This window comes from Lampetra fluviatilis, chromosome 7, assembly GCF_964198595.1.
Source record: "Lampetra fluviatilis chromosome 7, kcLamFluv1.1, whole genome shotgun sequence".
In the NCBI taxonomy this organism is placed as follows: domain Eukaryota; kingdom Metazoa; phylum Chordata; class Hyperoartia; order Petromyzontiformes; family Petromyzontidae; genus Lampetra; species Lampetra fluviatilis.
The window spans coordinates 12,667,944-12,695,695 of NC_136281.1; the positions used below are offsets into that span (position 1 = coordinate 12,667,944).

The 27,752-nt window shown below is 43.7% G+C and overlaps 1 protein-coding gene across 1 annotated transcript in view; it reads left to right on the top strand.

Moving 5' to 3' along the window:
- The window catches only part of LOC144933587 (calpain-1 catalytic subunit-like), a 60,529-nt gene extending 33,074 nt beyond the window's left edge, over positions 1-27,455 (top strand). The window contains exons 7-20 of the mRNA XM_078858539.1: positions 416-501; positions 1,369-1,446; positions 2,188-2,351; positions 3,104-3,264; positions 3,787-3,995; positions 4,869-4,905; positions 7,389-7,466; positions 13,561-13,618; positions 18,602-18,666; positions 21,721-21,789; positions 22,991-23,069; positions 23,359-23,475; positions 24,495-24,553; positions 24,960-27,455. Coding sequence (XP_078714665.1) covers positions 416-501; positions 1,369-1,446; positions 2,188-2,351; positions 3,104-3,264; positions 3,787-3,995; positions 4,869-4,905; positions 7,389-7,466; positions 13,561-13,618; positions 18,602-18,666; positions 21,721-21,789; positions 22,991-23,069; positions 23,359-23,475; positions 24,495-24,553; positions 24,960-24,986 — 1,287 coding nt within the window. The 3' untranslated portion in view covers positions 24,987-27,455. The remainder of the gene's footprint in view (positions 1-415; positions 502-1,368; positions 1,447-2,187; positions 2,352-3,103; positions 3,265-3,786; positions 3,996-4,868; positions 4,906-7,388; positions 7,467-13,560; positions 13,619-18,601; positions 18,667-21,720; positions 21,790-22,990; positions 23,070-23,358; positions 23,476-24,494; positions 24,554-24,959) is intronic.
- The last annotated feature ends 297 nt before the right edge of the window (positions 27,456-27,752 follow it).

Consider the following 27,752-nt stretch of genomic DNA (forward strand, 5'->3'; position numbering starts at 1 on the left):
GTTGCTTTTGTAATTAATAATTTTGTAGCGTATGCACCTTTGTGTTTTTTTACTTCTACTGTATCTGGCGTATTTCTGGGTTCTTTTATGCAAGAAAATAAATGTTATTTCATTGCATGTTGGTTTTTTATTTTTTTCCAACTTATTTTTGCTTTTAACTGTAATTTTTTCAGATTGTTTCAGGAACATTGTGCATTGCTCATGATGTGAGAAATGTTTTCTTTTAATGCAATATTTATCGATTTTTACTTTTTCATTCATTATTTCTGGTGTTCCCGCAGTTTTTCCTTTAAAAAAAAAAACCTTTCGTATTTTTTTTCACAGCGTTTATAAATAAATGATTACGCACGTGGATGTCACGTCTCAATGGGTAACAATTGGTTAAAAATAAACGCTATCGCTCATTAATTTGCAGGTGTTTTTTGAGGGACAAGATGTAAGGTTGGTGCGAATCAGGAATCCGTGGGGAGAGGTGGAGTGGAATGGGGCCTGGAGCGATAAGTAAGTCCAGTGTGATCATTTCTTGTTATGCCAAATTGTGGCTCAGAAATCGCCGTTTTCCCATGGACTGAGGCGATCCGTGTTCGGTGTTCCATCTCATCTGGATTTATGAATCTCATCGTAGCCATGGCCTGCAATTATCGTCAGGTTGTCATCGTTTGTAGGCGTATTGGCGCACGCCTGTAAGACAACCCATTGTAGCAAGGGTTTGGGAATCGTGTGTGTGAGATGCCCATCTCTGGGGATGCACGCACGGTGGCCAGTAGGTAGGAGTAGAACGAGTAAGGTTTGCTGACCTGTGTGTATGGAAATTGAGTCGTGTACTGGTTTAAGGTGCCGTGGGGGAGAGATGTTCGCTCCTTTGCCTGCTATGCAGGACGTCGTGCGTTAGATCCCGACCCTTACGATGCCGGTATATTTGGAGGCCGCGTGTCCTGTCCGTAGTCGCACGGATTTTTATCCGGATCCTGTAGTTTTTTACCTTCTAAATTTAAAATCACGTGATGCGAGCATTTGGCTGCTACTATAAATTCCCACGTGGTAAACTGATTCGGTGAGCTATCATCTGTCGCCAGGTCGTTTCTGAAAATAACTTATAGCTCAGTGGGATTTCTCCATGCAATCAGGTTTCCTCCCTCGCCTCAAAATATTCTTAATAAGGAAATGACCAAATACCTGGAGGGGGCTTCTCCTCGCTAAGTCTTGATAAACTGAGTGAACACATATCTAAATCGGTTGTTGGTATTGTTCATATTCAACTGCGTTTGGTCAAAACTCTGAATTGATTTTATAAGACTGATCACTGCAAATGTTAATCACTTGATCACGGTCGCCAATTGTCATTTTGAACTCTGACCCCTGCCCCAGCTCATGGGAGTGGAGGGTCGTAGATGTTTCGGAGAGACGTCGACTGGAGCAGGTCCGAGCGGAGGATGGAGAATTCTGGTACATGTCACAATCGCGTCTCAATCCTGAATTATATGACTCCACTAATCCAGAGCAGTATTGAGGTGGCGCTCAACTCGATTTGAGCCAGTGGTGAAAATTCCACATTCCTATGGTGGTGGCCAGTCTATTCCCGGGATGACAACTTATAACGTCCCGCAAAGTGGTCCTCACTTTATCGATACCGGAGAGGTGATGAGGTGAGTTAACCCCAAACGACGAGTATTTGAACCGCTAACCTCCAACTTGTGAGTTGACCACTCTGCTGACAGTGCCACATGGCTGGAAATTACTACACTTTTACACTGTTAACAAAGGTGAAGTGGATTGGCAGATCGAGCGTGGTGGGTGTAAAGTGTAGGCACGACCACCTCCTTCCAAGCTTAGAATAGTAGGTCAAGCACATTATACCAGCAGTAGCATGAGCAGGCCTTTACACTGTTCAAGTTGAATCAAAGTTAACGTTTCTCCATGCCGAAATGAGAAAAGGTGTTGGCCCTGAGGCCGTGGCAGGAATTTTATATTACCTTGGCGGGCACGAGTCACCCAGAGGAAGACCTCTGCCGACTTCCCATAAAACGCCACTGAATTCATGACTCCCCCGCGAGCACCCCAGTCCGTCTCTCCGCCGCGCCCTATTTACACGTGCGTATGTACGCGCGTCCGTTCGTACGCCATCTGCCAGCCAGCTGGTTTTCCCGTCTCTTCCGCCCCACCACCGCCTTCCCCGCCGCGTGCCAGGATGTCCTTCTCGGACTTCAAGCGTAACTTTTCCAAGATGGAGATCTGCAACCTGTCGCCCGACACGCTGCGCACGCAGAGCGACTCGCGACACTGGACGGTGACGGCGCACGAGGGACGCTGGCTGCGCGGCTGCACCGCCGGGGGCTGCCGCAACTACGCAGGTCGACCTTGAAAAAGCGCGCCTCCCAGCGCGGCCGGGCGGTGGTTTCATGCTACTCCGGCCATGCTTCGGATGGGGGGGCGGGGGGGGGAGGATTAAATCCAACCGTGGGGTCGTCCCACTGCGAGAGACTTGCCCCACACCACTGGCGATGCGCAATGTCCAGCATTGGCTCAGGGCTACCAGTAGAGAGATGAGCACCGTCCCATGCTCCTTTGAACAGGGAGATACTTTGAATGTGTCATGCCAGCTATCTCTGTTTGCACCCGTGATCATTTATGTTGCGAATAAGCGACAAGGATATGCACCTATTGGCCGTTTTTATGCCACCAGAATTTTCAAAACGCCATACATCACTCTGATGCCTCACTTTACGAGGAGTGCGGCCAGGGATCTTTGGCTCGTGTGTGTGTGTGTGTGTATGAGACGACATTATGTGTATACTATAGGTTGTTTTGGTTAGATCGCGTAAATATAAATGTGTCGTAAAACCCGCCACCACCCGACACAGCCAATTAGTAAGGTTTGTCATGTAAACGGAACATGCCAATTCGTTACTAGTACAGCACACCGGTGTGTTGGGGAGCAAATCCACAACATTTACAATCTGGTTACGACGTTTCACCAGTAATTACAACTAGCTTCATCAGGCGGATTTGTGGAGAAATTCTCCCGTTTTGTTCCTTAAATAGAGATGCACAGACACGCACAAAGACATTGCGTGTGTCTGCGTGTGTGTGTCACCACCCATAGGGACGTTCTGGACCAACCCACAGTTCCACTTGCGATTGCACGAGGAGGACGATGACCCGGATGACGATGAGGTGGCCTGCTCGTTCATCGTCGCCCTCATGCAAAAGAACATGCGGCGTCAGAAGCGAGACCTGCTCACCATCGGCTACGCCATTTACGAGGTGAGCCACTCGGTCACACAGACGCACCGACACGCACAAAGACAAAGATCCCCCTGTTAGCGAGCACCTATGATGGCTGGCACGGCACACGAGGGGGTGGGTGGCCATAACCACGTCCGGCCGCCTTTGTCTCCCTCGTGACAATGTTTACACTTTGCATCAGGTAGTCATTTGAGGCTGAGTCGACCTAGGGGGAGGCCCGGCGCCGGCACAAATAATCGTCACTGGCGTTGGCCGTGAGCGGGAATCAGAGTCAGAATTTTCATTTAGACGGCCGGAGGCATCCGACGAGCTATGAAGCTCCTTTTCCCAGATGTCCAGCCGGGGTGAGCCAGAAAGTCACAACAACAATACAAAAACGCACAGGAGTGCAGCGTGTAGGAAAGGTATAAGCAAGTCACAAACAAACAAAAAACATTGGAAATTAAAATACACATACGTAAGGTTGATGACGTTATGGCTGAATCGATCTCGGGCCTCCGGTCCCACCCACGCCCGCGCCCGTCCCCGATCCCCTCGAAGGCGCCGCCCGGGTGCACGCACCTGCCGGGGGAATTCTTTGTGCGGAACTCCTCGCGCGCCCGCAGCCACAACTTCATCAACCTGCGCGAGGTGTCGGACCGCTTCCGCCTGCCGCCCGGCCACTACGTCATCGTGCCGTCCACGTACGAGCCACATCAGGAGGCCGACTTCCTGCTCCGGGTCTACTGCGAGAAGATGAACAGATCGAGGTGCGTGGCCAGCTCCGGCAACACTGTGTCGGGAAGCGTGCTTCCCCCTCCTGGGAAGCAGAGCAGCGAGATGTAGGACACGATCTCTGCGGGGGGGGGGGGGGGGGGAGCAGTCCATCTGCAAAACGTGAGCACTGTGGTGTAGGCAAGTGACTCAGGGGACTAAGTACTAAGTCGAAGCTGGTTAGAATCCTGAGTTTGAACCTTGACCTCGGTCATGTGTGATGAAAGCAGCTTCCCAAGTGTAACGAGTTGGTGGTCTCAGCCCAGTTACTGTGCGGGGGTGGTTGCGAAGTGGAGAGGTCTTCATCCGGCAATGGATAGAACGTGGCTGATGATTATTTTTACTATGATGATGACGGTGACAGTAATGATGACAACAATTACGTAAGAAATTCGATGGTACAGTAATACTGCAATTACATTTCAGGACAGTATTAATGACTTTAGTCACAAGAATGGATATTAATTACAACCATTAAGACTGTAATTAAAGTTTGCTTTCGTAATAACGACAACAATCACGACTGTAATTGGTAGGTCCTCTGCGCAACTGGAATGAGTAGTTTCCCCCCCTTACGGGTGAAACTAAACAAAAGAGCACCACGCGGGAGGGCAACACAATTCTGTCGGCAAGAGAAGGCCAATATTCAGAGGCGCCTTCAAGCAGGTCAGAGGAGATGCTTTGAACAAACGTATTGAGAGTACAAACTCCGGGCATCTGTATAAGCCAGGTGTGGGGTCACACTGAATGCATTGCTATACCAAGAGGCTTCCTGGGTAGGACACTCGCTAAAACATTCACAGGACAGATGGTCCTGGGAACAGTGCCCAGCTCCAACGATCATAACCACTGCTTTTTTTTCCCAACAGAGAGTCGGACGACAGAATTGGTGCCAACATTGAAGAGGTGGGGGTTCTGTGTTATCTCTTCGTGTGATGAATATGCTTTGTAATGTTTGGAACAATGGTGTTGTTTACAATGGTATAGTTTACAATGTATGGAAAAATAGCAATATGTGGTCTGTATTCAACAGCGATTCGTCCGTCCTATGAGTGAACTGAATTCTGGAAATAGAGATAAGGATTGCCAAATATTCGAGTTTAGGGACAATTTGACTTGTGCAAACAATTCCCATATGACAGTGTGTCCATAAACAAGATTCAAATGAATTCTTTGCTGTTGGTAGCCCTGGGCCAGTGGTAAGGAATCAGGATTTTGACCTCTTAGGAACTTAAATGCCCCAGCATTACATAGCATCACATCTCAATCATTGCAATGTCCAGCTGTAGTTATTTTCTTTCTTAGCTTAGGAAGCCTCGCTGATGACAGCTGTCCCTGTGTGGGAAACGATGAAGGAGCACAGGCCGGGAAGCGATCATTCGTTTGTCAGTAGGTTATTCGAGTTAAGTCATTTGCGCGTAATTTGACCGTGACGAGTCCTTTGGGCCTACTCTAATTTAACGTCCGCTGATGCGGAGGGCGCGTATATTTGAACGGACCGACAGTAATATCCGGGGGCATTGGCAAACGCAATTCCGCTCAGCCACCTCACTAATGTTTTGGATTCCTATGGAGCAAGCGGCAAGTATTTTTGTATCAACCTCAAAGGGATGGTGCCCTATGTCAACCTCCATCTGGAATTTGACCTGCCTCACTTCCAATCGATGCACAGCATAATTGAATCAAAATTAATGTGCGCATTTGTACCGCTGAGTTGATTTGCTTTTTTTCCATCAAACATCACAAATTAATCATGTCTGGCGTTCACAGATTACATAGCATGTACATAAACACTATGAAATGTGTATGCAAAATGTATATATGTACTATTTCAGTCACGTCCCAATTAGCTTATCTCGCGTACTGATATTTTAGTTTTAGTTTTTACACTGCGAAGACAAGTCATCCGGATAATTGGATGTAAAACAGGTCTACTGGTAATAGTGGTGTAATTAACTTGATATACATGTGCAGCACATTTATTAACATCCAGTATGTTTATAGTCAAGACGGAAATATATTTGAAAAATGTATGTCCCATGGATAGATCTCGGTTCTAATTTCACTTTTGCTACCATCTCTCTTTTCCACCCATATGCCCTCTGTGCCCCGACCACCCCCCCCCCCTGTTTATGCATGTACAAATGGTAAAAAACAGTCGGCCCGTTAGTGGTTGACTTTGATATGAGGGTTGCCATCTCTCCTGGTTTTCCCAGGATTGTCCTCTTTTTGAGACAGCTTCCCTGTATTATATATGGCAGTCTTCCCAGGGACATTAGAATCCCTGCGTTTTGTCAGCTGCATAATAAGCCACCACTTAAGACAACGCATTCACGTGGAGTACTCCCCTCTCCTGCTATTAGAAGATTGAATTCTTCCCATGATATGTCCCTGGTGTTTTGTTCCTCGGAGGTTGTGGTGGCCCTAATTGCCGCCGTGTTGTCGATGAGCGCATTACTTATCAGATTATTGAAAGTGAAAGCAGGGTTGAGCCTGGATAGTGTTCGGATCAACAAACACCGCCATGCAGAACAGGTTTTATACGATATGGGGCAGCATGGCGGGAAGTGCAGCAAAATCCATTGTTGTACTCTACTTCTTTGCTCCCTTCCTTGTCTCCGCCAACTCACACTGACCATCGTGGTAGAGCATGGTCACACATCCTCCATGACTCGCGTGGCGTGGGAAGGCCCTCACTTTGCGGTGTATTGACATAGGTACATGTACTGCACCTTGGTTTCTCTACCAATAACTCGGGGTCACCAAAGGAGATTTGAACATTGCCAAATGTTCTGTTGTGCATGGAGACACTGCCTATATATTTTGTAAATCCGATTAACAGATGCTCATAGCACTAAAGGGATTTTTTTTAAATGCATAATTTAATCACCTCATATTGACAATGGTTTTCCCATGAATAGACTGGTCTCCGCTATAAGAAAACGCTGATCTGATATCCTGTAAAACAAAGAACGTTGATCAAATTAAAAAACTAAAGTTACGGCCTTTTTTCAACCACTGCTGGATGAACAACTGCTGCGCCGATGACAGGGGACGTTTGGCCATATTTGACTCTACGCAGCTCAGAGCGGGTTGGTGAAGTGTGCGGAGACCTAGGACCGGTTCGGATACCGCTCGCCACCGATGTTAGCCGTGGCCAGGCATCGAACTCCGATTTCCGCGTTCATGGCGCTGACTCGCGAACCGCCGCGACATCTCATTGCCCCCACCGATCGGTGACCGCGCTGTAATTTCCAACTCTCAACGTTTGCGTCTCCGTGGGAACCCTTTCCACCATCATCACGAGGTTCCCCGTACGAAAGTGGTGGTGTTGTGTTTTTGTTGCACGATAGACTGTCCCACCTGTGTGTCCTGTGCTGGCGGTGCAGCCCAGCATGCCCGTGGAGTTGGTGGAGACGGACGAGGACCGTAGGTTCACGCAGGTCTTCAAGAAGCTGGCCGGCGAGGTGGGTACATCGCACTTAAAGAGGGGACCGCGCGGACCCGAGACCTGTTCCCCTTCTCACCTGCCTGCAACTGTTTTCTCCGTACCCCACCCCTTGTTTGTAGTTAATTTCTGTAAAGTCGTGTTTCTTCCCTCGCCACACTATATTTCCTTCTAAATCCACCTTGGCAGTAATGTTGTTTTTCTCTCCCTTGTTTTGTTGGCGAGATGTCAATGACCTCGCCTGGTATGCAGGGGGTCGTGGATTCGATCCCGACCCTGTCACCCGCTGTATATTTGGAGGATTGCACGTTCTCCTCCCCGTGGTCGCGTAGATATTTCTCCGGATCCTCCGCTTTTTCCCTCTACGTTTAGAAACATGTCCTTAGAGTATTTGGCTGCTGGAGATGTCCACATGATAAGCCACTTCGTTGAGCTGTCATTTGTGGCCAGGTCGCTTCTGAAAAAGAGATATACAGCTCAGTAGGCCTTACCTGGTAAAATAAAAAAATATTTTTCAATAGTTTAGTCTCCATGACACACAAGTTCAGCATTTTGCATTGTGGTCGCATTCACACGCTTTATAAATGCACGTTATTTTGTAGATTTGGTGCTGGATACAATGATTACACAACTGCATGAGCTGTTACAGTGCCTACAGAGCCCTGTAGATGAAAGCCGAGTATTATGGTTTTTCATAGTCGTGTGCTTTTCCCAGGCTCTGGTTGATAGTAAGTGTTCAATGGTAGAAAACCTTTAATAAATCCAGCTTACTGACTTGCTTGGTTGGCCTGTAAAATGTACACTTATTTCCCCCCCCCCCCCCCCACAATCTTTATGAATAATATATGTACATCTTCTTGGTTCTTTCGGTAAAGTCACGTAGAAGGGAAGTAATAAAATAATTAAAATAAAATAAAATAATTCTCACGACGAAACGTCGGCTACAACGCAAGCAGCCGTCTTCATCTGAAGACGGCTGCTTGCGTTGTAGCCGAAACGTCGTGAGAATTATTTTATTTTATTATGTTTTATTTTTATTATTTTATTACTTCCCTTCTACGTGACTTTACCGAAAGAACCAAGAAGATGATTCCCTGCAGTCACGAAAGCTTTAAATCGAAATATATGTACAGTTTGTGTGGTAGGAGAATAATGGGTCCGTATATATCTCCAGTTCCGTTGTTGCCTCCTTTTTCAAGAGAAGATTGATTGAGGCACCATTTCATGGCCGAGGCATTACATCTCTGTACAAACGTTTTCGTAACTTGGTCCAATAATTCTGTTTCAACAGCTGGTCCTGCTTCTTTGACAATTAAGGAACTTCACAAAGAGGGCATCAGAGTTAGACTTCAAATAGGAATGGAACAAACCTAACGTTCAAAAAGTTGGCCAATCAAAATGAAATAATTGTTTTAAAGATGACTAGAAAACACAGTTGTATTTATATCTAGGTCAGTTACAGAAAGCAGATTTGGATCAACATGATGAAACAAAATGAGTGGATTTAGGCAGGACACATATCCAGTAAGGATTATAAGGAGTCGGCAAGCCTGGTGACTGAATGCCAGCCAAATTGAGCAGTGAGCTTGGTTCAGGTGCGGGGATGAAATCAATTGTGGCATTGCAAGCCTGTGAGGGACAGTTAAGGTGTGGGGTAGGCCTTCATCCATCGGTGGCTAGACCATGGCTGGCAATGATGTTGGGGAGCAATGTGCTGCTATCACTTGCCTTAAATAAATAATGCTGTCTCTTTTGTTGGAGATAATCTGCATGACTTGGTATGGTCACAGGTCGGACAGCCCAAGCGTGCTGCTACATCTACTGTGTCCGAACAGTCTGGTTGCTAATTAAAGTCGGCCAGGAAAGCAACGCTCAAAGACATGATGAGCCTGCAGCCTTGACCTTGCTGGCTTCCAGCCACTCATCGCATCTGCTGCTTAATCGTCGCCACGTAGAGAGTGTTTTTTTAATAAACGCTGCCTCGCCACTCTGAGCACAGCGACACATTTCGCGTCCCGAATTCCAATATCGTGTCATGGCAGTAGGGAGGGGTGTGGGCCCCCACACAAAGTGTTTTGCTTAGCTAAAAATCGTATTCCGTTTAACGCCAGGTGAGCGTTTCTGAATGGAGAGTAATTAAAATGGCGTGCATCAAGCTGGAAGTGAAAAAATTAAACAAACAAAAAGATCCACCATTGTATTTTTGACGCGGTGTTCCAGGCGGTGTTTTAAATTGCATACAAAGTATGTTAGCTTCGGGTTAAATGTAAAGATACAGCCCTGCAATTTCTCGTTCAAGAGCCTCCACTATACCTATACCCTCTCTTAAGGGAGCTGTCTTTGGCCTTACTCTGCCAGACATAAGCACAGTCCTACTGACAACACATTGGGCCAAGTGCTGCTGCACCAAAAGTTCAGGTGGAAAGTTCAAACTGTGGTTGACTCGGCCACATTAGCCTGCGTTGAATAGAATGGCTTCTGCTTTGTAGAAGTCAACGGCAGTTGTCTTTTGTATTTTATGGCTCAGGACCTCCACCAAAGGAGATGAAGCAACACGCAGACACGTTGACGTTTGGCTTGTTAGGGGTTGATTACACTCCCGTGTATTGTAGTCATTGCTGACAATCAGAGTCTAACGAGTGGGTGGGGTGGCGAAGTGGCATTTATTTTGGTCGCTAAATTTCAACATTTCGGACACGTAAAACAAAGTAATTGAAGTTGAAGTAAGTTTTCGACACATTCTTTAATTGATAATTATACAATTTCTAATTTTAGTCACTCTCGCTAGAATAATTAACTTTGACACTTAGAAAATACGTCCACAAACATCATTAATGCCGAGTTAGAATGTAATTGTAATTGCTGCTACTTGTAATTAGAGGTTACTGTTAACGTGACTTAAACTTGCAAGTGATTGCGTGTGTAATTGGCAGCGTCTTGGCTTGAATGCAGTCACATGACGTGCCTCGCTATCTTCGTGTTAAATGTGACGAAAGTTAACAATGCTTGTGATGTTTATTATTTTTTAAAGGTGACATGCAATGCTGAGTACATTGCATCATGAGCACCATTCCTCTCATCGTTGAGGGTTTATATAACACTGTGGGCTTACCTTGGCAGTTTGTAGAACAATAACACCTCTGGTTCTCCCATGATGTGAACTGCCTATTGCATCGCTGCAAGGCCCATACATAAACAACAAGCAGTATATGTTCGCCAAATAATTTAGATTCAAATTTGCATTCATATTTTGGCTTAGCCAATCGGAATAAAACCATTCACATAATGTATTACCATTCACTCTACAAATGTGTAAAGCACCTCGAATGGATTTGGATTTGTAGTGTTGTGCCCGCCTCATATTAGCGTGAACGATTGGTTAATTGAAGAATAATTTTCTAATTTCAGAGTACAGTATTCGGTGATGAACACCTGCGGACATTTTGTTTGCGTCCTACCACTGCCGCCAGCCCAATTTTTGCGATGTAAATCTCAACTGTGATTCTCGGTTTTTGTTGTTGTCGTTAAGCAACGTCCTCACGAATGTACCCGTAAGACGAACCCACGCTGCCTTGTTACTTTAACCCCCATGTGCAGCGGGTTAATTTGCCGCTGTCACCCTTCTTGTGCGGGTAATTCCCAGGTGTGAATGGCAAGAATTGGCTTGTGTTTCCATAAAAACACACACACACAGGCCCTTCAACAAAGGGTCTGGTGGATCATGAGCGTTATTTCTCCTTGAAGCTCAATATTCAACCGAAATGCACGTTGCCTCAGCCATTTGTAAACGAGCGGTGATTGTAAAAAACAGGAGACATCTCTCTCTCACTTGAGTGTGAATAGACAAGAGGGTAGAGTGACACGCCGTGCACAAATCTGCCTCTGTGTGCTTGTGCATTGTCCCATTTGCATGTCAGTCGCAAAAGTATTTCAAACGAGGGCGCTTGCAACATTAGCCAAATGTCAGTGAGACCGTCGGCTCCATTATATTAGGAAGTCAATGCATGAATTAGCTTAAATAGTGCTCGTTTAAATAGATTTTTGTAAGTATGTGTGTATTCTGATGACCCCACGATTCGTCTTAAACCATTCTCAACTCGCACGCACTTTCACTTATTTACTTGAGAGCAGGTCCCACATTTGGTTTCAGGAGACCATTTGCGAGTATTGTTTGGCAGTGTAAGTTGAGCCGAGATTGTGTAGCCTCATTGTGTGGTTACCGATGCTCATATTATAGGCTTAAACACACAATGTGCTGCTTCAAATATACAGTACGAAAACGCACATGGATTTTTTTTTCTACTCTGTGTTTATTTTCTGAGTGTATGATGATGGCTGGGCGACACTATGGTTGGAGTTCTAAACCAACAATTGCAAGATTGGTTTATGGGGTTGACAGCCCACCATTCCCTCTAGGGTCTATGGGCTGTCATGTTACAATTTGTCGAGGTAACGCATCTCAACAGACTTAGCTGTTTAAAAAAAAGAGTACTTAGTAATGGAGTGTATTGAGAAATTTGAACCATCATACTGTATCTGTTTTTGGGTTGTACCACATGTTGTTCGGCATGCCATCCGACGTTTACTGCATGTCCATTGACTGAAAGGGGTATCCATCGTTTTCGCTCGATTATATATAGGAACTCCTCTACTTACGAACACCCGACTTACGAACTTTCAGAGATACGAACAAATCTGTCTGTCCAGTTGCCTGTTCGGACCATGAGTCGTAAGTTCAACCGCCGAGCAATAGATGGCGGTGGTTATTCGGTGTCAAGCACTGGCCTTTTTTGAGTCTCAGGACCCAAACACTAAGAGGTTTACTAAGGTGTTGGCAGCTGCTCACGATTCTATTGCCTGTTACAAGTTGATTTATGAAGAGAAGAAGAGAGCAACTGTGCAGACATCTCCTGGTAAGTTTTTCAAGAGAGTAGAGAGGAAACACGAGCACCAAAGGGAATCCACATCTACATCTGCAGAACATGAAGAACCAGTGGCATCTACATCTGCAGAACATGAAGAACCAGTGGCATCTACATCTGCAGAACATGAAGAACCAGTGGCATCTACAGCTGCAGCACATAAAGAACCAGTGGCATTTTCATCTGCAGAGCATGAAGAACCAGTGGCATCTACATCTGCAAAACATAAACAACCAGTGGCATCTACATCTGCAGAACATGAAGAACCAGTGGCATCTACATCTAAATGAGATTATAAAACGTTTAAATCCATTCCCCGTGTTTAGTGTACATGCCGTACAACATGTTTGGAATCGGCAGGAGTAAATTTAGACTTGCGAACAAATCGACTTACAAACAGACCTCTGGAGCATACCTCGTTCGTAAGTAGAGGAGTCCCTATAAGGTTTCCAGCTGCTGCTGGTGTTTGTTGTAGGCCAGCCGATATTACTTATTCATTTGTAAATGCTTAATAACATTGGCTGATCTCTGAGCCAATTGGGCCACCTCTGAAAAGCTGAATTTGACAATGAAGGGCAGAATACCAACGTTTCTGAAGAATACAGTTTTTAATCATTGCGTATTGCCATTTATTCCTTATTTGTAACAAACGTCGACACGGGCAAAGAAAATGAAACAAGAGATGAAACGTGCACGAAGAAGTGTGGGGAGGTGCATGATCAGAATGACACGGACATGCCGAGGGATGCTTGTACTTTAGGAAACGAATTCAAATCTATGAAGAAAAGTAAGTGGCCTTGGGCGGGATACATCGTTGGAGAAGGGTCATTGCCCGGAACCTCACCTGTTATATTTGTTTTTCTTGTTAGGGCCACAGAGTTATCGAAGAACGTGTTGTATTTTTTTTCTCATATGTGCTTGTGCACCAGTATCACAATTGTTTTTTTTTTATAATTGAACAAACGTCGGATCACGTAAATGGTGAACGCAGACGGGCCAGGGCGCTTGGGAAACACTGACCTCTTCTTCACCACACGAGTTTCAGAAACCCTGCTGGATGCTTGCACTACTAATTCGTTCTGCGCTTCAGACTCTTTCTGTAATGGGCGCGCCAGTAGGGCATGTTCTGCCCCATGCCGCCATCCCTGCCCTCATCGTCGTGCGCACGCCCCCGGTTGTCTTGTCTCACAGGACATGGAGATCAGCCCCAGGGAACTGCAGGACCTCTTAAACAAAGTTACTGCCAAACGTGAGTTTACCGATGCACGCTTTTTCTAAACGTTATGCAATCTATCTCACAGCACGGTGCCAAGCTGACTGCTGGAAATATCAGATTTGTTTTGCGCGGATTGACCTTTACTTTCCCGCGGCCCCAGCAGAGATGCCAGAGATGAATGCCGTCGTGAAATGCTCTGACCTATTTTGTCTGGATTTTCGATGACTTTATTTCAGTTACAACTGCTAAATTATTTAAATAGGTCGCGCGGTTATCTTTAATCCTGATTGGCTATATATATATGCTGTCACCTTGTGAGAGATATGGTGTTGAAATATAATGAATCATTGATGTTGTTTTACGTACTCGATGGCTACAAGCATAGCAGTATGAATTATAATATTTACAAGTGTGCAAATGCTCCGGTGATTTCTGTCTTTTGACACCCAACCGCATGCACATTAAATATTTAATTCTCCACAGGGATCAGAAGTTGCAATACATTTTTCTAAATTAGTAAATTACATTTCAATTCTATGGCCATGTGGACACGGTGATTAGATCAGCCGACTTACAATCTGAAGGGCGAGAGTTAAAATTCCATCCGGCAGTTTGACTCACTTCATCGTCCCACCTGGGGTCAATGCTTTGTGGGCAATCAACATTGATAGTCCTCATGGTTAAACTGCCACCCGCCATAGGAATGTAGAATTTGCACCATCCACTCGGGGTGATTTGCAGAGATGATCACCAGCCTGGGCTCATTTTATGTGGAAGCCATTTTTAAATTTGTTATTTAAAAAAAAATCACCTTGATATGAGCAATATGACGTAATTCGAGCAACCATTGGGCATCTCATAATTTACAGAGTTAATAGATCGGCTGTAAAACCCGTGACATCTCCTGGGCATTGTGCCAGTCACAAGTTTCAGAAAATACCTCGCTAAAATGTTTTAGCTGTTTCAGTGTCTACGCTGTATTTGGGCGGAATGTTGGCACAGTGGTAAGCACGCTGCACGATTGAATCCAGCGACCTGAGTACGACTCCCGATTATGGCTAACAGCAGTGGCGAACGACATCTGAACTGGTTCTGGATCGCCAAGCATGGTCAAACGACTCCCATGATCGAAACGGCATGGGGATGCCTTCATCCAGCAGTGGATTAACAAAGTAAATAATGAGAAATATATTATAATTGTTCTCACGGTATAAAACATTGCAAGTTAAAGTAATTTCCATCTCTTCAAATTATTATATGTCGAGCTCATTTAAACTTAATAATTAACAGCACAATATAATGATTATTACATGTTTTATTTGCATTGGTTGCCACTACTGCTGCTGGTCTCACGATAACCGACAATCTAATCCCCCTCTTTTTGGACGCATTATCAAATGTTTATAAATGAGAAAAACATCGCCACGTGAATCAATGGATGTGTAAAATAACAGAAAACCTGGCTTTGAATCTCAATTGAAGGGTGATGCCAGGCTGCCAGTACCTGCTTCTTTTTTTTTAAATATACTCATTACTGCTTCGTAAAAACGATGTACATCCTCGTGCCAAAATGTTGGCTGATAAACATGTACGCCACCCATGTCCATGGCCGGAATGGTAATCAATGGTGAGAAACGGCCGTTGGCGTGGTTACAATTTCATGGTCGCACCATTCACACCCGTCGCGGTGGCAACAAAGTTTATATATCTCATTGGCCCCAAAATGTATAATTCATGTATTTCAATTCGGTGTCCTTTATTTGAACACGATATAGCGCGTTTTTTTTATTTAACATTTGGATGTGGCTTTAAATAATTGATATATTTCACAGTCCCGTATGATTCTTTAGTTGTTTGGAAATTGAAATAATTTGCATGTGTGAGAGGGGGGGGAGGGGGGTGGGAATGGACGTGCATTTTTTAATTGCCTGTACGAATCCTCTTTTCCTTGGGATTGTTCCGCTTGTTGCTTTGCATTTGGTGCTGTGTTATACAATCGTGCAGGTTGTGCATCTGCAATATTGGAATATATGCAATTAGCATACTGCAGCGCTACTTATTTGTGCCAAACTGTTTGCAGGGCAAAGTTGACTGATTTTTAAAATGAATGGATTCTCAAAGCTGTAATCATGTTGTTGCACGATATATGGTAGTTCATGCATGCTGGTTAGTATTGTGGCTAATTTGTTTGGGTCTAAATCAGAAGTTTTCAAGTTCATATCTTGGTTGGGGGTCAACTTAGCCTATCATCTTTTCATGGTAGATAAAATTAGTAACCACTTGAGATTTCCGAACGAACGCTACTGAGATTCAGCATTCAATTGTGATTAAACTGAGTTATCAAGTGTAGTAATTTGATGGTCTCATCCAGGTCACCAACGACTACACATAAAGTTTCAGTCTTTAATTAATTTGTCTAAATTTCACCTCTAATAATTAAAAATATCGGATTAACTATCGTCCAAAAAACACTACTCTGTAGCAGGGTGGGCAAGAAAATTCTGCCCCACATGTGTGAACCACAAGTCATTTGAAGGAATTAGAGACATAGTTATGTGATATCTGCTTCTGTATGTGTTTTCTAACAGAGAGATTTGCACTGCTCTGAGAGATATCTAAATTGATTGTTTTGTATCATGAGGTGACACTCACTCCACAGTCGGGATAACGTGGCAAATCGTTAGTGGTCATCCAGTGGACAAATTGGCACTCATCATGAATGGTCATCTGCCACCCCATATTTCATTTGAGTGAAATGCCTAAAGTGAACATGAGCCCAACTACAGCAACATTTTTCAAAAAAATAACAACATTTCTTCCATAGTAATCCATTGAAAGCATTGAAAATGTGTGATTGTTAGTCAGTAGGCTCTTACCTGCTTTAATGAAAGAAAAGCGATTTTTTTTTTATTCCAGCAGCAAGGAGGTGTTTAGGATGGCTGCATAGCTATTTAAGGACTGCGGACTTTACCGTGACTTTTCAATCCTTCGCAAGGTGCTCCTAAGGGGAGTGAGACAGATGTATATCATTGCCACCTTTGGTAGGGTTGATCGCTTCGACTCTGGAGGGCAGTTATGGGCAATGCTTTCAAGGAACAGATCCCTGTGTGTTTTTTTATAATGTTCGCGGAGTCACAAACTATTGCCGCATGTGGTACCTTGTAATAATATTGCGAGTTCATGTGTCCATATGGGATAACTCACTTTTCAGGTTGCGATAGATGTAAACGTATTTCTGTGATGCTTTCAATGTTAGAATTTTATTGCAAGTTGAATGTGGATGGATTTTTGTTTCGCAAAAATTTTAATGTTTGTGGGTGTCATAACAGCCAATTCTTAAAATGCACGTACATTATCTGCATCAAATTCACTATAATTTTCATATTCATAAAAAAAACAACCACAATTCAAATTGGCTATTGTAATTGCTGATGTGTACAAATCTATACGGTTTAGGTGAGTCTGATGCATTTATTTCACAAAAAGTATTCATCACTCAACACAGCGTTTCATTCTGCCTCGGACATTCCAAGAATTACGTCCACTGCAATCACACAAGCTGCATAACTACTAAACATTATGGGCAGAATATTGCTTCCCCCTTGTAAAAAGTGAAATATTTGCATTACATCTTATTCTATCAATGCTAAAGAGTGCAAGCTTAATTGAAACCGCTTGTATATTTCATAGTCAACTCCATGTACCTATTACGCTTCGGTACCAGATTGGCATCAGTATAATCGATGTGCGTGTGGGGAGTGGCGGCGCAGTCATCGACGCACTACCCACTGGACTTGGCAGCCTGTGTTCAATTCCTGGCCACGGTTAACATCATTTGGCGAGTGATATCTGAAGTGGTCTTGGGCTCCCCCGCCCATTGACGGATCCACACTGACCAGAGTGACTCAGTGTCGTCAATCAACCTCCGCAACTGACATGGTGTGGGGAGGCCTTAATCCAGCGGTGGATTGACAAAGGGCTACTGCTGATGATGAAGATGATGAACTATGCCATTGAGGCTCAATTGATTGGCATGTTATGCATGTGCCTCATACAATAACATCACATTGCACGTGCTTGTTTCGACATCATGCGTATGACCAGTTCAAGTGTGGCCTAAGGTATTATCGCAATGGTGCACACTATGTTTGTACGACACCTATCGTTGATCATTGACTACGTATAAATATCATCTTATTGTACATTATATGTACATGCAAATATTTTCAACCGGTCAAGCATATGCCCTTATACCTAAGTGTTGACAAAGCTGCGGATGAACACACAGAGTCTTGTTCATTATTTAGTCAAGCGGTATGCATTTCACGCTCTTCGTGTAGTGTGAGGCAAATGGCATCAACACAGCACAGCATTCACCGCGACGAAGCAAGCGCTATCCAGTTGTCTGGTTTATATAGGTTTCACAGAATACACCTAAAAAATATGATCAATTCAGGTATCTCTGGCGCACTTTATGTGTACATCCACACTATTATCTCGTACTGTATTTTTACAATGCTTTGTTACCGCCTGTAATTCACAATCTTTTCGGCAATATTTCTTCAGCCCGCCACTGCTCTTATGGGGGGGGGGGGCGGGGGGGTGGATGGCGGTCCAAATTAACGTGAATAACGGCGACACGTCTGCAATTATAGATATGCCCAAGGGTTTTGCTGGCCAAAGATGATGGGTTTGTGGTGGCGTTTGTGTGTGTGCGACAGTGTAGCGATTCGCGCTCTGCACTATGAGCCCAGCGACCCGAGTTCGATTCCCGCTCACCAGTGACGATTATCTGAACCAGTCCTGGGCCTCTCCTAGTGTCTACTCGGCCTCAAATGAGTACCTTGCGCGGTGTGTAGTAAACATCGCCACTGGGGGAGACAAAGGCGGCCGGGCGTGGTGCTGGCCACCTACCCCCTCCCGTGCCGTGCCAGCTCTCATAGGTGCTCGCTAACAGCACTTTCCACAACAGCATGTTGAGGCTATACGGGGGATCTTTGTCTTTGTGTGGGACAGATGGCGAGCTCAAGTCCGACGGATTCAGCTTGTACGCCTGCCAGAGCATGGTTGCCCTCATGGATGTATCCTTTGGCGACTGTAATTGGTTTATGTGAACATTAATCCTCCTATTTTTCCTGCAGTGGACGTGTCACTAAATTGCATCTCTTGGCTTGTGTGCCACAAGCCGGGGAAATGTCTTGTTTTCCCAAACGGATGCCCTTTCACACCGATGTTTGGAGAATCGATCGCTTAATTAATAGCTTGCCCATGTAACTGAAACTGAATGGGAAAAACTCCTGTCTGTGTTAACCAATTCCTTTCCAAAGCTTTTGTGGGAAAAGCCTCGGTACGTACGTGAAATATGCGTTCAGTGACGTTGAAATTTGTGAAAGGGCTTAGGTGGTTGTGCTGACAAAGTGGTTTGTATGTGTGTCCAACTTCTTTTGCACCGTACGTAGCCAACCGCGCTAATCGGAGGTGCGGGAGAAGGACAACAAACTCAACACTTTAAGCAGTTCTGAGGGAATGTTGCGAACCCGGCGGCCTGAGTTTCATTGCTGGCCCGTGACTTAACTTCAGTGGCATATTGATGTCTGGACTAATCCTGGGCATTCCCCTTCAATAACTGGCACTGAGGAGCAGAGTAAAGTAAGGTCACACAACCCCCCTTGACTCAATCCAGCGGCAAATTGACAAAAAGCTATTAATTAAAATGCTATTGTCATTCAAAAATTATCAGTTTAACACGTAGGCTTTCACGACCGATATCATCCATAATATAGGTTTTTTGGGTTAGATCGTGTAAATATAAATGTGTCGTTAAACCTGCCACCACCCGACACAGCCAACTAGTAAGGTTTGTCACGTGAACAGAACGTGGCCAATTCGTTACTAGTCCATCAAACCGGTGTGTTGGAGAGCCAAGCCACAACATTAAATGTGACTGTCCGCCTGATGAAGCTAGTTGTAATTACTGGCGAAAAGTCGTACTCAGATTGAAAATGTTGTGGATTTGCTCTCCACACACCGGTGTGCTGTACTAGTAACGAATTGGCACGTGCTGTTCACGTGACAAACCTTACTAATTGGCTGTGTCGGGTGGTGGCTGGTTTAACGACACATTTATGTTTACACGATCTAACCCGAAAAAAACCTTTATTATGGATAAAAAGTATCGTGACATTTTTTTGACTCCTATCATTGTCATCTGCCTGTCATTTATTGAAGTAATTTGTATATTTGGCATGTGAAATGAAATGCGAATTGTCCAGAAAAGTCTCAACTGAGTTTACATATATTTCCTGCTTGGGTTGTTTATAAATTATAAAATGTTCTTGTATACGGCCAGAAAATAGCTCACACACACAGGGGAGAACGGTCAACTATGATTAATACAACTGATTTCAGGTGCTGTGACCTATTTTCATGGTGTTTTTCTGACAGCAAAAATTTTTCAGCCCTGGATAAAGTTGTCCCCATGCTGTGTAATAAAAGATGCTGAAGGTTTATATTTCAAATAAATTCAGGAACAAATTCCAGTTTTTGGTAAGGTCTTGTGGTCTAACCCAAAAAAGGTAACTTTGAATTATAATATTGGCTAAGATAAGCGATTGTACTTGAATTTAAGTCACATATCCCTGATCTACCACATACAGAATAGGACGTATGTTGTTCTGTGTTTGATTAAAAGTACACTGAATCCTGCAATGTACTTTTAATTGTTACAAGTGACTGGGGAAATTCCTCGGAGCTGCTATTGTCAGTGAAGTAAACAAGGGCAAGGACATTCTAACATGGTCACTTCATTACCTGCGTCCCTGAATAGTCTTGATTATCCCACAGGGTGTGAAACATGTACAAATACTCCCTGGAATGGAGTGCAGTGTATATGACCCCTCCTGGCCTTGACATTACCCAATCCTGGACCCTTAAGATAATTAAATGCAGTCGCTGTAAAAAAAAGATTCTAACCCAAAAGATAAATAAGTGGCTCATGACATGGTTTGATTTTTGCAAGTTCAAGGTATCTGTCTGGATGTCTCAAGCAGCTAATTTAATTATTAGAGTAGTAAGCTGACATCACGATAATCTCCAACACCGTTTGATGGCCCCAGCCTAGTTAACTTTACACTGTTTAAAAATAATTACATTTGTTGTGTCACTTAACTTCACATTACAGCTTTGATTGCTTCTTTGCAGAGGATATTTTTTTTATAGGGGTTCATCGCCCCATGGGGATGAGAAGCCAATTGTGGTGTGTTCCTGATTTCAGTGACAGCTAAATTAGACTATGTTTCATGAGAATCACTTCTTGGTGACGATTTGGAAGTTGTGTAACGTGTATGTTGGGTCACATATGGCTTAACAGAACACCGCAAATCACGCAGGATTGGCATTTGTCACCATATCAGCCAGTCCCAGATGCCTCCACATGATGGCGGTGCATGGTTTTTTTCACACGTCATCACCACCAATGAGACTTGGATCCATAAGTTTGAGCCAGGCCCCAAGGATCAGAGGTCTGTATATAAACCCCAGGTTGGATGGGGACAAGGTTACGAAAGCAGTGTTGAAAGTTCATGGCTTAAGGCTCAACCTAAAGGCATCTATGCTGCTAACAGTAGGAAACTGGGAGAATTGTATTTTAGTAGAAAGTGACTACTTGGAGAAATAGTTTGTCATGCTTCGTGGCAGGGGTGGGGAACCTTTTTTCTTCCAAGGGGCATGTGGATAATTATAACATCATTCGCAGGCCATACAAAATTATCAATTTAAAAATTAGCCTGTTATATTTGGTCAAACATTTCATTAACTCACCCCTAATGTGATGGCTGGAACTGCTTCTCTTTGGTGAGGCGTGTGATGTTAGCAGGTATTGATGATGTTGCTACTCGCAACTGCTTTTACAGGTTTGCTCCTAGATTTATTGAATTTCGAGTCCCGCCTGCGGTTGCCTTGGCAGGGCCACACCAAATGATTTCACGGGCCTTACACGTTCTGCGGGCCGGACGTTCCCCACCCCTGCTTTATGGTCACAGATGTTCTCTGAACAATACCTTTTTTGTCTTTTTACTCATTGAAAGACCGTGGCATTTATGAGTGATCATTTTCCTCACCTTGCTGCTACACTCCAGTCTGATGGAAGCGGAAAACTCGGCCTTCCCGAATTTAAACTGCTCTGGGAGAAAATCAAAATGTGGCAGGTAAAGTGACACTCTTCATTCGCTCACTTTACCGCAGTCCACTCACTGGCATTGACTATATATCTTGTATTCTCCGCAGGGAATGGACTCTTTGCTCCGCTGCAAGCCTCCTACCACCACTCTCCCATTGACATATTTCGTTGCTTCTTCTTAGTATCTTTCACGCGACGGTCAATGGTATAGTGTATAGCGGATTGTATAATAATAAATAGTATAAAATTGTAATGCTTAATACAATGTACAAAGTCATATATAGTATCGTAATTGTATAGTGAATATACAGCAGTGTGATATACAGCAGGGTGGGTAGAATGATACATAGTGTAATAATGCAATGTATAAGGTATAGGGTGGTGTATAGTAATACAGTATATAATTTAATGTTGGATTTGTCTATGGCAGTATATAGCAGGGGGTAGACCCGTGTGATGTAAGAGAATAAAGTTTAGCTGGAAGCATATTATAATTTTGCCACGTGTCGCTCGGCATGACGTCCAGGGTTTGTTGCTCAAAGTTTATTGATTGGAGAAGAGGCGATTTAGATGAGAAGAGGGTGAGGTGCAAGGCTGGGTGAACTGTGGGGAGAAAATATAGTTTTTTTAATTCCCCGTTGTATTTAATTGTGCAATCAGCGTAACATCTATTCCGACCTCTCAGAGAGCAGATTTACATGGAGCCAATAGACTTACATAGAGTAATGTTGGAGCCATACATTTTTGCACCGCCTGGAGACTTACACTGGACTCAAATGCGGTACATATTTCAGAAAATGGTGACTGATTGACACCATCAGATTTACCATACAATAATTGTTTTGTTCAGATTGTTAGACAAGGTTGCGGTGTTGTGAATAAGGAACCGCAGTGGTGTTTAAACAAGCCTGTGGCAAGATCACTCCACTCGCAATGGAAAAGGCTATAAGTTAAAATCCTGGCTGAGGGGCCAACATTACTCATCATCTCTCTGGATTCAATAAAATAAAAGTGCACCACTTAATAGGGAATCAAGAGTAGATATCATTTTTAAAAAACTGGCCACAGCTATTAAAAAAATATGGACTCTCAATGAAGGTAAACGTTACCCCATGTTCATTTTAAGCAGGTGGATTCACCTCAGGTTTTTGTTACGAGCATTAACCGCGTATCATCCAGCCGTGTGCATAGCCATTGTTTACACTGATCTTATTTACTCTTTCCTACAGGCAATCTTCAGGAAGTATGATGAGGATCGTTCGGGTACCATGTCGTCGTATGAAATGCGAGCAGCTCTCAATGCAGCAGGTGAGATGGATGGATATGGGCGCGGGGACATTTGGGCAGCTGCTCCAATTTGGAATTGGATGGTCAACCGGAGGTTCATATGTGGTGAATTAGAGGCTACGTTTACTGAACTTTCCAGTGTGGCGCCGTGCTTATTGCCAAGGCTGTCCATGTAAAGTTTCATGAATGTCTTATGCCATCTTAATTCATATCTCACATATGTGGCACTGATAGTCGACAAATGAATATGTATGCTGAATTTACATTCCCATGTTTGTGCATTTACCTCCTAACCCCACAATTCACACAGGATTCCACCTGAACAACCAGATGTATCAGCTGATCACCATGCGCTACGCCGACGAGAGTATGACTATCAAGTTTAACGACTACATTACCTGTATGGTGCGATTGGAGGCCATGTTCAGTGAGTATTATCCAGGGAATTATTTGGATTGATTACATTTCTACATGCATATTTTAAATATATGTGTGTGTGTGTGTCATGTCTAATCTAGCTGTTGTTGCTACCGTAGAAATTTCTAAGTTAAAATCATATTCAGGGGTCCAATAATTATTAAAATTTCTAATTGCCATTCCATCCTAGAATCCCAATGCGCATTGCATCAAAAGCAGGCGGGGGGGGAAACAGAACCAGGGCAACCGACTAAGCTAAAGAGTGGAGGCCAGTTTAAAAAGATGGGTTTTCAAAGCAGACATATATCCATAATAGAGGTTTTTGGGTTAGATCGTGATCTAACCCAAAAACCTCTTATGGATGATATCGGTCGCGAAAGCCTCCGTGTTAAACAGACATATATATCTACCGACTCTGATTGCCTGATTTAAAGCGGCGAGACGTTCCATAGCTTGGGTGCCACGATCACCAAAATAGCACCTCACTTCTACCGAGATTAATGGATATCGCATTGTGAAAGAAAACAGGTCAACATTTTGAGATATGCCTCGACTTCAAAGGGCTTCTTTAGTTGGTCATAGATAATTACTACGTATCATGAAACAGTTGGTGGAATTAACACCACCGACGCATTGGTGCAAGGCCACCAGTGAAGGAGTGCTGCCCCACATTAATTTGAGCATAGACATTGACTTAAAATAAATATACTTAATAAACAAAAACTTGAAAATGTAGGTAAATGTTTAAATTACCTTTATAGTGGAATACATTCTCACGTGAATTACATCAATAGTCAATTGTAAATTTTAAAAGTTGTACAATTAAATAAGGCAAAAAAATGATTGACTTATTTACACAAGGGCAGCTACAGCTGGTGATACTTTCAATACCGCACTTTACTAATGAATTCATGGAAAATGTTAACAATTAAAGCATGGAACCTCCAGCACCGATGAGAACAAAAAACTCACAGGTTGTCAATTTGGTTGGCTGAAATGTTGTGCGGTCACTTCTCCCATGTGCCACAGGAATATTCCATGCCCTTGACAAAGACAAACGTGGCGTTATCAGACTGGGACTGGGTTTGGTAAGGTTTACACCCACCACAAACACACGATACACTGAAAGGAGAATGATGACAATATAACAGTATCTATTGTATAGCAACATGGAAAAAAGTAATCACTGAAATGAGTAAAAACACATTTTAGCCAACATAACTTTCAAGTGCTTTTATTTCAATTGTAATTTATGCATCAAAATAATCTTGGAAATTGAATTCACTCAACAAGATACACATGCTACACAATTGAACATTATAGGCAAAGCCAACACAACCACCATAGGTTTCAGCATTAACTTGAAGCTCTTCACCGAATTAAACAAGTTAAAAGTATCCGTTCTTGCAAAGATGTTTCCAATAAAACGCACGTTTTTAAGCAACATGCATTCAAGTACTGTGTAAATAAACACAACCCATCATCTCTTTGCAGTGGCTGCAGTTGACCATGTACGCATGAGGTCATCACCGATTGGCCACCAGGAGCAAGGAGAGCAGAGCCTGCACCAATCAGAAGCAAGCATGTGCATGAAAATGTGCCACGAAAAATATTCACCGAGTTGAATATCGTGCTGAGTGTCAAAGTGGCGCCTTCAGCAGGGTGCTTTTAGCACCGGCAGTACTGTTACATTTCTATTACATTGCTGAGACGTCAGTTTTAAGTTTGACACATTTTGGTACGCCCTCGTGTATGAGAATACTGTTGTGTTTTTACGCCATTGATCGGTGCATTGATAATATGCATGGTATCTGTTTAAATTGTATGGAGCTAGCAGGCATGTGTAGCCAACTTGTGGCCATGTGATATAGTTAATTGGGGAGCTGGTATTATTAAGAAGAAATTGAAGGTATGTTTCTGCCCCCCCCTGGTAAGGGGATCTAAAATATGTCTTGTAAAGTGATCTGGTTGTTCGGGGGCAGCCTGGTGTTGGATTGTGTGAGGATGGAAACATTTCGATGGCTTTAGTGCTGAGCTGTGAACTGCTGTTCAATTTCTTGAGTCACAGATCCCTCAGATGTGTGTTTCTAAATGGGGCTTGGCATGTAACGGAGCAATATTATAAGTTCGTGCACTGAGAATTACAGCAACGGTACTTTTCTATGAACAACGGTACTTTTCAACAGTGGGTGTCATATTGAGGGACTGGCCCCTTCCAAACGAATGTGGAATTTTAACAAACTGGTCCAGGGCCACCAGTAGCCTCACTCGTTTGAAAAAAGAAACCAGCCGAACTTTTATAAAGGCATGTACTTCCAGTAGAATAACTGACGAAACAAAATGTCTTCTTAATCAGTTGTATGTTTGTCTACATAGATGGTAAACATTTCTATAAGGAGTAATTGGTCAGATCATTGATGGAGCAAAGTCAAAGTGAACCATTTATATTGGCATTTTTTTTTACAGGGGAGTAAAGAAAATAATGTTGTAAATGATTCGATCAACATACAGGATTGTATCATTAATACTGGACTGTTCCGCTTCAAGTGAAAATGCTATACATGTGTGTGCAGATTGTGGACAAGTATTGGAATTGTCTGCATTGGAGAATTGTGCATGATGATTTATGTAACTTTTAATTCATCCTCCCTGCTCCAGCTGTGGCCTCTTCTGCAAGTCACCAGTGGCATTACTTAATGGTCAAAAAAAGCATGGAGTGGAAGTTGCGAAACCTGCAGGCATGGCAGCAGGAGGAGATGGTAAAGCTATCTGCGCCATTGTTTTTTTGTTGTGAAGCTATGGGTTTACAAAGTTTTCTCCGGTGGCGTTATTGTCGTTAGCCGTCCATAACGGGTGCACCTTGCGTCCAAAGGGAACCACTTGGTTTAAGGTCAGGTGCCCGCACACTGCTTTTCAGTCGGATTGTGGTGGGACAGAGCCAAGTGGCTCACGATTTGGTTTGATGAACCACTTTGTCGGAAGTTCGCGTTTTTCCTTTGGTCAGAATGTCACCGCTGGCTCAGGGTGACGGATGGAGGTGAGTACTGCCTCAGACTTGTTTGAGCAAGGCAAAGATTTTCACTTTTGTCCAACACATAGTTGAAGGCAAAACATAATGCAAATGTAACATTTTAAGTCGAGTGGTCATTTTTATTAAAATGTTAAACTTATGTAGATTTCAAGGAATTATTTCAACTCTCACAGAAAGGTAAATTACACGTGTGTGTGTGTGTGTGTTTGTTGGGAGCAGTAGTGTAGTGGTTTAGCGCTACGTTGCGCTATGAACCCAGCGGCCCGAGTTCGATTTCTGTTCATTGCCAACATCAGTGACGATTATCTGAACGGGTCCTGGGCCTGCCCTAGGTCGACTCAGCCTCAAATGAGTACCTGGTGCGGTGTGTAAACATCGCCACTCGGGAGACAAAGGCGGCCGGGCGTGGTGTTGGTCATCCACCCCCTCGTGCGCCGTGCCCGCCTTTGTAGGTGCTCGCTAACAGCACTTGCCCCTACAGTCTGTTCAGGCTATACGGGGGGATCTTTGTGAGAGGGAAAACGCATGAAACAATTTTAGCAATAATCTCAGTGTATAGCTAAGAAAATCAATTTTGCCCCCACTGACGGTTCTTATATAAATGCAGAAATTTGTGCAATACATACACACGCGAAATGAGACGTTAACTTGACAAGGTTCTCGTAATGCTGCGAGACCTCGCACCAGTCGGGCAGTCTTATCGGCTCGTTTATTAACCTGCCTTTGACTCGAGCAATCTCAAGGGTGCATTCAGCGGCTCATTCTCGAGCGTGGGCATATTGTGACCTTAGGCCAGGTGGTCCCAGGCGGGAGGGGAGCTGTGTTGTATTACAGTTGGACACGACACTTGCGAGCACGCAATTGTGCCAATCGTTGCTTAAATGAGCATTTGCCTTTTGAATACTGTACGTGTGTATTTATAAATGGGGAAAATAAAATGTTTTTGTATGTGTGAATAAGATGGACCCAGGAGTTTTTGCAAGTTTTGTGGTTATGGAAGGTGACGCACAAAAACCCGAATATGACTAGTTTAACTTTTGGAAAATATTGCAATGGACACATTATGCACTTTATTTATATACGTCTCCAAACATTTAATGTTGACATTTTGAAGACGGCTGGATGGTACCGTGACCGAGCACTAGTTTCATAAAAGTAAGATTAAGGAGTTCAAATCCCAATCAGAGGTTAACTAATCTTGTTGTTCCTCCAGGGTCGATAAAATAAGTACCATTGCTGGAAACAGTGGTTCTCAT